Consider the following 12,586-nt stretch of genomic DNA (forward strand, 5'->3'; position numbering starts at 1 on the left):
ATGATAGCGCGACAATTTTAGGCCCACCCTAATCAGCATTCCCCCAGTCTCGATAAATCGACTTTTGGTACTTTTTAAAAACAATTTACCTAATAAACATTAATAGATGCGCGTCCATCCCCCCCCCCCCCCCCCCCAACCCCCACCCCAACCCCCCACAAGACCAAGACAGTCCAGAGTTCATCTGTAGGTGTTCTGTAGTGTTCAAGAGCTGGATGGTTGCTATTTTTTAACCTAGTGGTCACGGTTTTCAGACTCCTATGGTAGGAGTGAAATGGGAGCATGGTCAGGGTGTTATGGATCTTTGTGATGGCTACCTTTTCGATGGCGAGGAGGTCAGCACCCATGATGGCACCACTTTTTGTAATCTTTGTTCCTGGGAGTTTAGTGGCCAAACCAGGCCGTGATGCAACCAGTCTATATGCTCTTTACCATACCGCTGTAGATGTGCAAGGGAGTATTCATCAACACACCAACTCTCCTCAATCCTCTAAGGAAGTAGAGGCATGGATGGGCTTTCTTTATGATTGCATCAACGTGCAGAGTCCAGGACAGATCTTCAGCGAACTTTAGAGATATACATGCCCAGGAACTTGATGTTGTTGACTGTCTCCACCACCAACCCATTGATGAAGACAAGTTTGTGGATCCTCAGCTTTCTCCATCAAAAGGAACCCACCAATTGGACGCTTATGACTCTGGATTGATACCGCAGCTGCATTCTCTTGGATCTCCTATTCCAATTCTCCAACTATTTACGGTAAGACACACCTCTCTACCTCTCGATTTGTCGCGTCCATCATTCACGGTGGGCCACGCATACCCCAGATGGGCAGCGATCCCTGGACCACCTTCCCTCGTCCCCAGGTAAAGGTGTAACAAACCCAGGGGCTGGGGCGGGACTAGCAGGGCGCCGGCGTCTGATTGGCCACACCAACGCCAAAGTGACAATGCAGGGGGCGGGGACAGCGATGGAACGCAGTTTGCCGGCGTGTGATTGGGCGGGACCCTGTCTGTCAGCGGAGAGGGGCGTGGCGACGCTGATGCCGATGCTCGCCCCGGGCTGGAATGCGAGGCACGCGGTGGAAGTGCAGACTCGCCGCTCAGCCCCTCCCGCCGCCGCAGCCCCACGCTGCAAGCTCTGCTCTACACAGGGACTCGTCTCCTCCTCCTCCTCCTCCTCTCCCCCCACCGGCCTGCTGCTTTCGGGAAGGTCCCCGGGCATGTCCGGAGTGCGTGTCAAAGAGTTGGCGCTTTCGTCTGCGGGCAAACACTTGCAAGCCGCTGTCAGGAGTTTCATTCAGGGCGGGGAGAGCGGCTGAGTCGTGTTGCATTGCCGGCGTTGAGCATATATACATGGACTGTGACGGTAAACTTCACCGGGCGGGGGCTGCGGTGATGCTTTGTCGGAAGCAACCGAGGGTAGATCCCACTCTCTGATCCTTCTTCGCAAGGAGAGCTCCGGCTCCGGCTCGCCGGAAGATTGAGGTGCTGGTGAGTTTCTTGCATTCCCACTACTACCTTCGAATTAGAGCAAGGCTCGCGTCAATTTCCCGGAGGCAATGCTTTCCTTTGGAAGGGAAGAAATGCAAGGTGTTGATTAAACATGGAGTTTCTTCCAGATACTAATTGTTGAATGACCTGACTCGCATTGTTGTTCCTACTTTGCACTCTGCACCCGAGCGAAGTAAGTTAAACTGCCCATTGGACCGCGTGGGGTACATGTTAAGTTTAATTACTCATTTAAAAGCAGCTAGCGTGTGTCCCATTTTAAAGAGGTGCCCTTTAATGCTGGCGGGGTTTGGTGTAATATTTTAATTAACTTTTACAACGCAGCACTGCTGGTGCGAAAGGAATTAGAAGTGGGGCCACTTAATTTAAGACAAGGCTTCATGACATGTGAAGGTTTTGCCTATTCACAGGCAGCCCGTAACAATATACTGGAAAGTCCGGTTTAAAGAAAAATACAGACATACAAGATAAATATAGGTATTCAAATGTGAAGCTTAGTACGTTTCTATTTGAAGCATAGTTAACACATGGCACTAAACTTAGAAGTTTTTTTGCAACTGTATGTTTTCAATTACATAGTAAAATTTGTATGAAATGTGTTCTGTTAAAAATGGAAGCTAAAATTGAATGCGACTTTTCATGCGGGGCCCCTTGCCTTGTATCAGTGACTCATGCAATGCACTCTATTCGTAAGAATCCATTGCAACGATGACCTTCCGAAAAACCTCATTCCATTATGTTGGAGCGTCCTTGCCAAGTTAACCAAACCACAATTGCATTTGGAACAGTCAATGGATCGCGCAGTTGTGACGCGCTGCGATCAGTGGAGTGAATTTTAATTTGAGGCATTTTCATTTGCGATAATTTAAGCATTTCAGTCTTGTCCAAAATACTCGTTCCACAACTATTAACATATCCATGCCTGTAGGTGGCTTGTGCATTCCATCTTGTGTATTTGATGTTATCAAGCATAATATCATTGTTGAGTATCACATATATTTCTTCCGAATCGCTGGTTTTGGACGAAACAAATCCTAATCGTTAAAAGTTTTTTTTTAAACCGCTGGAGGAACTCCGCGAGTCGGACAGTATCTGACTGGATGGAAATGGGCAGATGATTTTCTGGTCTTCGGTCAGAAGACCACCTGGTTTCCTCCAACGTTTTATTTTAGTTTAGCTTATTATTGTCACGTTTACCGAGGTGCAGTGAGAAGCTTGTTTTTAGTTGCCTGTTGTCCAGTCGGCAGGAAGACAACACACGATTACAATCAAGCCATTCACAGGGCAGGGACTGACGTTTAGTGCAAGATAAAATCCAGTAGAGTCCGAATAAAGATAGTCCGAGGTTCTCCTTTGAGGTAAATGGTAGGTCAGGACAGCTCTCTATTTGGTGAGAGGATGGCTGACAACAGCTGGAAAGAAGCCGTATCTGAATCACTTTTACTCAAGATTCCAGCATCTGCTTTGCCTTGTCAGGCGGTTCTTGCGTTGTTTATATTTTAATGCAAATGATACACAGTCATTACCGGAACGAGCCATCAATTCAACTGCTTGAGTCATCGGCCATAAAAGTAGCAACCAGTTAGTGCTGAAGAAGTGGAAATGAGGAACTGCAGATGCTGGTTTATGGGAGGGAGGGGGGGGAGAGAGAAAGACACAGTGCTGGAGTAACTCAGTGGGTCGGGTAGCATCCCTGTAGGACATGGATAGATGAAGTTTTGGGTTGGGAGCCTTCTTCTGACTGATGGGATGGGGGAAGTAAGCCCCATTAGATAGTTGGACAAAGACCAGAAATGAATAAAAAAAGAAGATGTGAGACAAAAATGATTGGAGATCTGCAAATTGTGAGGCCAGAGGAAGGATGTAGGGGGAGGGGAGAAATGGGTGAGAGTCCAGGTGGAGCAGAGGGGAGGGGCTGGGGAAGTAGGGGAGTGTGGGTGAGGAAGAAGTAGGGCTTGGGGGAGAAAGGGGAGATGTTAGAGGGTTACCTAAAATTGGAGAATTCGATGTTCATCCCTCCATAGCATCATAGCAGTCAGTGCCCATGCCTTCCTGCTCCAGCAACCAGGTTTGCTTCTGACCACCTCGAAGGCTGCATGGTTTACTTTCTGTGTGGCTGTTTGAGTTTTTCCTGTGCGTTCTGGCTTCTTCCCATATTCCAAAAATAGGCTGGTAGGTTAACATAAGCTACTATAGATTAGGTTTAGACGTATTGTCCCGGATACTGTGGTAAAGCAAAAAGCTTTATTTTGCATGTTGTCCAGCCAAATTGGATAATACTATACATAAATATAATCAAGCTGAACTTCAGTGCAATAGGTAGAGAAGAGGGGGTACAAATGCAGGAATTAGTACTCAGCATTGTAACACACCATTTCCAGAGACAATGTCCAATATCCACATTGGTTCATAAGTTCCAGGAGCAGAACAAGGCCATTCGGCCCATCAAGTCTATTCTCTCATTCAATCATGGCTGATCTGTCTTTCCCTCTCAACCCCATTCTACTGCCATTTCCCCAGAACCCGTGACACCCTTACTAATCAAAAATCTGTCAATCTCCACCTTAAAAATATCCATTGATTTGACCTCCACAGCCGTGTGTGGCAATGAATTCCACAGATTGATCTCCCTCTGACTAAAAAGGTACAGGTGAATCAGATAATGTCTGAGCTTATGGCATTATATTACCTTTGGAAAAGGTAAGTGGCAAAAATGGATCAAAAGGGGAATGGGTCTAATGGGATTGTTCTGGCCCAATGAGCAGAATGGCTTCTGGTGCCATAAGTGGTTTAATATGCGTTGGCGCAGTGCTTCTTAAACTATTTCAGTGTCATTCACCCTCCACTAAATTCTCTTAATGTTTTTTGTTAATTTTTGTTTTATTCTCCCTTGTGAGAAAAAAATATATAAATATCTGAATAAATTAAGTCATTCACCCCTCTAGTTACCAGGGGGTATGGGGAGAGGGCAGGAACGTGGTACTGATTGTGGATGATCAGCATTGAATGGCGGTGCTGGCTCGAAAGGCCGAATGGCCTACTCCTGCACCTATTGTCTCCTCACCAGTTTCAGAAGCACTACATTAGCACCACATTTCCTACAATCCTGCACTGAACTCTCTGCTCATGGCATTATATTACCTTTGGATGATTGGTGCTGAGTGTTTGTCAGAATTGGTGAATGATACAAATTATCCAGATGCTAGAGTTTTGAAGCGGGCACCATAGTGGTGTGGCAGGTAGAGCTGCTGCCTTAAAGTACCAGTGACCAGGGTTCAATCCTGACACCCAGGTGTGGCATGTTCTCCCTGTGACCTCCAGGCACTCTGGTTTCTCCCCATCCCAAAGACGTGAGGTCACTAGATTAATTGGCCACTGTCAATTGTTGCTGGTGCATAGGTGATTGTGCCAACCAGGGGAGGAGGGGGAGAGGGGGGGAGGGGGAGAGGGGGGAGGGGGAGGGGAGAGGAGGGGGGGGAGGAGTTGATGTGGAGAGAATAAATATAGTTAGGATAAGTGTAAATGCGTGGTAGGTGATTGATGTGAACTTTAAGGTGGATCAAATGCACTGTATCTCCCTATGATTGACTCTTAAGACCTGACTTAAATTTAAGCATAATTCTAGACATAGCCCTTTCTTGCACTAAACATTATGCCCTTTATATTGTATATTTACATTGTGGATGGCCTGATTGTAAATCATGTATATTATTTTCACTGACTTGATAAAACAACAAAAAAGCTTTTCACTGTACTTCGGTTCACGTGACAATCATATACTAAACAATGCGCCACCATCATAATGCGGTCACTTTATTCCTGCTTGACCATAGAAGATTAGTCATTTAAAAATATACCATTTCCTCATTGCTTTGGAGCTTCTCAGCATTTTTTTTTTTTTAAGGTAATTGCATATTTGTATTTAGTTTGTTAGTTTGACACCCTCTTGAACGTGTCTAATTGGGGGGAAGAAGAAATAAATTTGGGATTGAACTTGAATGTGGTCATTTTGGTTACGTTCTATTTTTGTTTTCTCTCTTTGTTTTGTAGGTGGCCAGACCAGGAGCCACGAGTAATTGAGCTTTGGCTTACTCCTGCCGACTTTTAGCCTCTGTATAAACTAAGTTTGGTTTTGTAACTCGAGCAACTGCTGTAAGAGCAAGGCTGTGAAAATGCTGCAGCAGATACTGGAGACTATGTATATTGACCCCGAACTTCTGGCTGAACTCAATGAAGAACAAAAACAGATACTGTTCTTTAAAATGCGACAGGAGCAGATTCGAAGATGGAAGGAAGATGAGAAAAAACTGGAACCAGAGGAAAATAAATCGTCAACAAGTAAGCTGATGTTGGTCATGTTACAAAGGTCAAATGTTTATTTAAACTACACTTCATGTAAAATATACTGCTGATTTCCTACAAGAAGAAAAGGTTAACGGGAGGTTTATTGGTGGTCATCTAAATCCATAACCATCTTGATTGAAGAAATGAGGTGAATGTTTCTAGTGGCAGACGTGATGGAGGGAAAGTAGAGCACGTGGGTTTAGCACATATGGTAGAGTAATCAGGCTGGTGATGGTGAGACCCATTCCTGATACAACATTTGGTTGTGGGATCCAATTTCTTTTGAAGAGGGAATTGGATGTAATCTTCAAAGATTCGGGTCTTTCCGTTCCTTTCCATAATCGTTTACGGATTATGAAGCAAGTGTTCGGAAGTGGGACTAATCAGATGTGGAGAGCTGAATGATCATCTCACATGTTGAATGATCTTCTAACATGTTAAATGAGTCCGTGATCATTCACAAATCTTATTTTGTTCCAAATGATACTTGGTTCCTGCATCTTGTTATCTCCATTAGTTGATGTGGAAAAGTCCGTGGAAAGATTATTAATCTCTCCATGAGAATATAATTCCCTTTTTAGTTTCTAATTTACCTCCAAATTTAATTGTTGACTACATCTGGCCTTCCTTCCATCCCTAAAATTGATCCACTTCCTTTTTAAGACGGAGGTTTATTTTTCATATCCACCAGATTTGAACTGCAATGATGAAATACTTATGCTGTAGTTTTACAGACACATTAGGTGCAACAATTATTAATACTATCTGCTCTCCATACCTCCCATTTTAGCCAAACATTTGTGAATCTGGCTTAATGTCAGTATTGATTTCTTCCATTGATAACTATTCTGTGAAAGACACGTTGACATCATACTACGTCACTAGTGGTTAATATTTACTGGGTAGAACAGGCTGTTGTGTTCTGGACCATTTATCTCCCTAGTCGCCATTTTCCAAACCCTTGGGATGTATACCATTGGCTGCTTGGGATTTATCAGTGTTTTGGCTTGTTAGTAATATGAATAACAAATACTAATTTTATTTACTACTTTGCTTGCTCTAGATGTTTACATTTCCACCATTTCTAACAGTGTTTTCTGTGTCTAACTTCATGGAAGATGCCAAGTATTTAATACCTCTGCCATTTCTTTCTTCCCTTCTGTATCTCTTCTCATACTTGTCTGTAAATGACCTTTGCTTGTCTTCTGTTTTACAGATGGATGTTCTTGCAGTCGGTTTTTGTTTCTCAATGTTTAGTCTTGTATGTTTTTGCACATTCTTTGAATTCTAAAACATTCCCAATTATCTAAAACATTACCCAATTAACTGAGTTCCTACAGCAGTTTGTTCTTTGCACAAGATTCCAGCGTCTGCAGTCTCTTGTGTCTCCAATTATCCTTTTACTGGCAACCTCACAATCATTCTCTTAAATTTAGTGTTCAGGTTTAGTCACCCTACAGCTATGTTTCTGTAATGGCAATGAAATCCAACTTTATTATTATTTGTGTTGTAAATTCACTCTCCTTGTTGAGAATATATTGTGTTTTTAAATATGGCCTTCTAAAATTTTCCATATTCTGGCTGCTATTTTTCTTTGTTTCTGCTGAATATTTGATTTCCTAACATCCAGTTCCAGCCTTGTTTCTCTCTTGATTCTCCCCTGGGTTCCATTCCCTGCCAAGCTTGTAAAGGATACCCCAAAAGCAAAAAGAACGATGCTGAAAATCTGAAACAAAAAATGGTGGTAAGACTCAGCAAGTCAGGCAACATCTGTGGAAAAGAAAAACCATCAACGTTTTGGGTCTTGAACCTTTGCCAGAACTGCTCACATCCACAGTAATTACCTCCTCACAATTGATGCTGCTCACTTGATCTTTCTCCTGGGCATTGAGCCACTTGAGATTCCACACTTTTGTTTCTTGACGCCGCTCTCTATTGCAGCTGTCACTCTCACCAACATCCAAATGGGAAAACCTGATAAATGAGCTGGATGTACTCTGGGGATTCCTGCCCACCTGCCTGCACCTGTTAGTGTGTCTGTCAGCCAACCATTGCTTCGCTGACTGCACCCTTGCTGCAGTGAAACATCTATTCCAGACGTTTATGTAGCCTTTGGTTGAAGCGGACCATCACTCCCTTTTGTGTCCCCAAGCTGAACTTCTGACCCAATCGTAAATTCAGAACTTCTCTTGGGTAGCACATTGCCTTTTGCGTGCCATGTTACTGAATTTGGGATCTTTGGTTAACCTTGCCTAGGTTCACATGTTTATGTACAATGCACATACTTGGCATTTTGGGCATTATGAAACCGTGTTCCGTCACCACTAATGCAGCAAGTGCATGTTGCTGGCAAGGCCAGCTTGCATTGTCTATCCCCAATTGCCTGTGACCCAAGGAGGCAGTAAAGAGTTAAGCACATGGATGGGTCTGGAGCCACATGCAAGGGATAAATGAATCGGCCGGGTTTCCACAACAATCTGGTAGTTTCATTGTTTCTGAGGCGAGCTTTAATTCCAGATTTATGCACATTCTCCAGCTGTCGTGGTGGGATTTGAATCTGTCTGTAAATCAATGGTCAGGAACTTGGCTGTGATTTAATACTGCTCTAATACAGCCTACATTCTTGTGTCCTTTACCACAATATCATCTCTAGCACCACCGCGGGTAAAAATCTCTACAAACACTTGCTGGCTAGACTCCCTCCTTTACCCCATACACTCAAGTTTGACTACCTTTACAGTAAGTGACACTCGCTCAACATCTCTATTGTCAGCCGCTGCCAGTTCCCACCTACAAATCCAATTTGAAATTTACACCTTTTAAAATCTATCTTTGACTATCACCTTGAGTTCACTGGGAACTTTTCCCAGCTTTAAAAATCCCTTGGTATAAAGTGTGCATTGTACCGTCTATGGCCATCTATGCTATCATATCCCCAATCTTTATCCAGCTACTGATTCGGCACCCTTAATTCTCACCCTTCCTCTTTTTCTTTAATCTTCCACTTGAAACCTACCTCTAAGCTTTCTAATTTGTATCCAGGCTTCTGTAATGTGCCTTGGCGCAGATATCTATATGAAGGATGCCATAAGTCAGTGCTGCGTTTAGTAGAATGGTAGTGAGCCTAATCGTCACTTGATTATAATACTGAAACTATATCGGAGAATGTACCCTGCCCAAAGTCACTTCTACTGCAGAGGTGGCTGCACTACAGTGCACTAAATGAAGTAATATTGGAACAGCAACATGATTGCAGCTTTTCTGCGGGTTCTGCTTATGCCTTTCCGCTGAGAAAAATCCCAGTCTCAGGAGCTGCGATGAGTTTGCATTCTGGTACCTATTAAACTATTCCAATGTGAATGGTTTCTGTTTGTGTGGTGGTGGTGATTGGGACATTGTGGTGATCAGGAGCATAGAAACGGGTGACCTAATTAAATTAAAGATACTTGTTTTGGGGCGTTTCTGTATTTTTATATCGTTGGGGGGAGGGGGAAATTGATCAAGGTTGTCAAAGGAGACAACCAGAGAGCTCAATTTTATAGGTAAGCTTTTACTATTTATTACTGTAGGTACAGAGAGCTGAGTAATGTGTAATGTGTAAAGGATTTGGGGAGTGTTTGTTTATTTTGAGTTTTAGTAACAGGAGAAGTATTTTCAATTGTATTTAATCGCAACTTTGTCTCTGACTTGTTTGTTAACTTAGATTTTCAATTAGTGTGGGCAGGGATTGCTGAATCAGGTGGCATGATGGAAACATGGACACGCAAATCCAAAACACTTATTCATTTCAATACATTAATCACTTCAAGTATATGCCCTCAAGCCTATTTGTCCTTGATTTTTGAAGAGAAAAATCTTAGTCATGTCATACAGCACTAAAACTGGTCCTTCAGTCCAATTCATCCATGTTGGCCAAGATGCCCCATGTAAGCTAATGCCACTGATCTGAGTTTGGCTCGTATCCCTTTCCTATCATGTACCTGTCCAAATGTCTTGTAAATGTTATTGTACCTGCATCAATTACTTCCTCCGGCAGCTCATTCCATATACCTACCACCCTCTGAAAATGTTGCCCCTCAAGTTCCTATTAAGTATTTTCCCCTTTCACCTTGACCTATGTCCTCTAGTTCTTGATTCTCCTACCCTGGGAGGAAAAATACTGCATTCACTTTATCTATTCCCCTCATGATTGTAAGATCACGTCGGTCTGCTGCTCTCCAAGGAATAAAGCATTAACCTGGCCAACCTCTCCCCATAGCTCTGGCCCTCAAGCCCTGGGAACACCCTCATAAATTAAATTTAATAACAGTCTGCAGAACGGTAGAGAAAGCTGCCATTTGATTCGTTGTTTTTCTAATTCGGGTAGATTCCTCTTTGTTTTTTGTTTTTTTGTGGTGTGGATAAAATAAACTAGTTATTCCACAGTGCAATTTCATGCAGTCTCATGGAATTTTTTCTCAAATTCGTCTGTTGTGTACAATTAAGTTCTGTATGCACACGCAAATCTCTAAATCTGATCTGGTTCTTTGTGTCAATGGTGTACAGACATTGATGGTATGCAGTGCAGATTTCCACAGTTGCTTGCACAATATTACTCCCCACACTTGATGCTGCTAATGCCAAGGACAACTCAGGCCAGATGCAGCCTGCTTTTGCGTCTGTAAGATTTCCTGTTTAACTTGTTCTGCAGCTCTCGTCCATCGATTTTGTCAGTGTGTGAGAAAAGAATTTCTGCGGCTTTTGGGACTTCTGGAGGTTTCCACTAAAGAGAGTTGTAGAGGCTCTGATGCTGATTATATCCAAGACAGAGGCAGATTTTTCACGGTTAAGAGCAAGGAGGGGTGTGAGTTTAGTGTAAGGAAGTGGTGCAGTGTTAAGAGATCGACTGTTATTGCATTATGGAGGAGGTCCAATGGGCTGAATGTGTGAGTCTATTTCTAATATTCTGTTTTCGTTAACATCACTATTAATATCCATGGGGTTTGCAATCCGAATGGCCTCCTCCTGCACCTATTGTCTATTGTAATCCCTAACTATGTGGTGCCCAGCCATTCATAGAACTTAAAACAGCACAGCTCAGGAACAGGATCTGCAGATGCTGGTTTACCAAAAAGAAAGTTCTGGAGTAACCCAGCAGGTCAGGCAGCATCAGTAGAGAACATGGATGAGTGATGTTTTGAGTCGAGACCTTTCTACAGCACAGGGACAGGCCCTTCGGCCTGCAATGTCTGTGCTGAACGTCATGCCAAGACTAACTCCTATCTTCCGGCTCATAATCCATATCTTCCATTCCATGCATATCCATGTACCTGTCCAAAAGTCTCTCAAATGCCAGATTGTTTTCCTCCCCTCACCTCGTGGACCGACCGCTTCCATTATTTTCAGGCCCGGTCTTCCCTTGCGCTCCTAGTCAGCCTCCATCCACACTGGAGATCCATGCCCTATATCCCTCGACCTCCGCTGGTTTCATAATTGACGAGTATAGAACTTTAAGGTGAAAAGTGTGAATCTATTCCAACATGCAGGACACTGTGAATAGAATATTGCTAAAGGATTTCACACAAGGCTCCTGTACATTGCTGATTATTGTGAAAATCGCAAGTAAAACCGCGCATGCTGGAAATAAGAAATAAAAACAAAGAGCAGAATACAGAAACGCAGGGCAGTTAGCCAGCATCTGTATTAATAGGGTGGCACAATGGCACAGATTTGATACCTCACAGTGCCAGAGACTCTGGTTTCATCCTGGCTACTGGGTGCTGTCTGTATGAAGTTTGTGCGTTCTCCGTTTGACCGCATTGGTTTTCTCCTGGTGCTCTGGAATCATCCCACATTCCAAAGACGTGCAGGTTTGTAGGTTAATCGGCTTCTGTAAATTATCCCTGGTGTGTAGGATAGAGCTAGTGTATGGATGATCATTGGTCAGTGCGGACTGGGGCCAAAGGGCCTGTTTCCACGCTGTATCTCTAAAGTTAAAAATAAAAAAAGATCTATGGAAGAGAAGTTAATTTCTCAGCCTTGGCAACGATTCAACTTAAGTACTTGCTATGACCAGATTAAATTCTTGTCTGATTAGCTAAGAGTGTGTTTTGAACAGAGAGCATTTACTCTGCATGGTTAAGTTCATGAGTTCTAGGAGCAGCATTAGGTCATTCGGCCCATCGTCGACTCCATCATCCAATCATGGCTGATCTATCCCTTTCAACCCCTGACACCCGTACAATCAAGAATCTATCAATCTCTGCTTTAAAAATACCCAATGTCTTGGCCTCAACAGCCATCTGTGGCAATGAATTCCACAGATTCACCCCCCTCTAACTAATACATTTACGTGTCCTTTCTCTGTCCTTTTATTCTGAGGATATGGCCTCTGGTCCTGAGTCTTCCACCAGTGGAAACATCCTCTCCACATCCACTCTCTCCAGGTCTCCCAGCACTTCAGCGGTGCCTGCACCCTGCGTCTCCAATGTTATTCTATTTTAAGTGGCACCTCTCCCTCTTTCCTTTAATATTTAGCTTCTGACCCTGGAGGAAGGAGGTGTTCCTGTTTAAATTGAGTTGGCAGGCCATAGAAAAAAATGTTTGAAATGACAACATTCAGAGGAACTACATTTGAAATAAATGTTACTGCTGGATAGTTTTATAATGTTGGCCTCTGCCCAAAAGAGGAAGCAGGGGTTACGTTGTAAATAGAGTGCTTAAGAACAGCTATGTGCGGTGAATCCAATTG

General features: G+C 43.3%; 1 protein-coding gene across 1 annotated transcript in view; it reads left to right on the top strand.

Moving 5' to 3' along the window:
* Nucleotides 1–1,074: 1,074 nt before the first annotated feature.
* Nucleotides 1,075–12,586, top strand: part of sh2d4a (SH2 domain containing 4A) — a 54,633-nt gene continuing 43,121 nt past the window's right edge. The window contains exons 1-2 of the mRNA XM_078403923.1: nucleotides 1,075–1,494; nucleotides 5,563–5,850. Of these exons, the coding sequence (XP_078260049.1) occupies nucleotides 5,685–5,850 (166 nt within the window). The 5' untranslated portion in view covers nucleotides 1,075–1,494; nucleotides 5,563–5,684. The remainder of the gene's footprint in view (nucleotides 1,495–5,562; nucleotides 5,851–12,586) is intronic.

Source organism: Rhinoraja longicauda, chromosome 1 (assembly GCF_053455715.1).
Source record: "Rhinoraja longicauda isolate Sanriku21f chromosome 1, sRhiLon1.1, whole genome shotgun sequence".
NCBI classification, from domain to species: domain Eukaryota; kingdom Metazoa; phylum Chordata; class Chondrichthyes; order Rajiformes; family Arhynchobatidae; genus Rhinoraja; species Rhinoraja longicauda.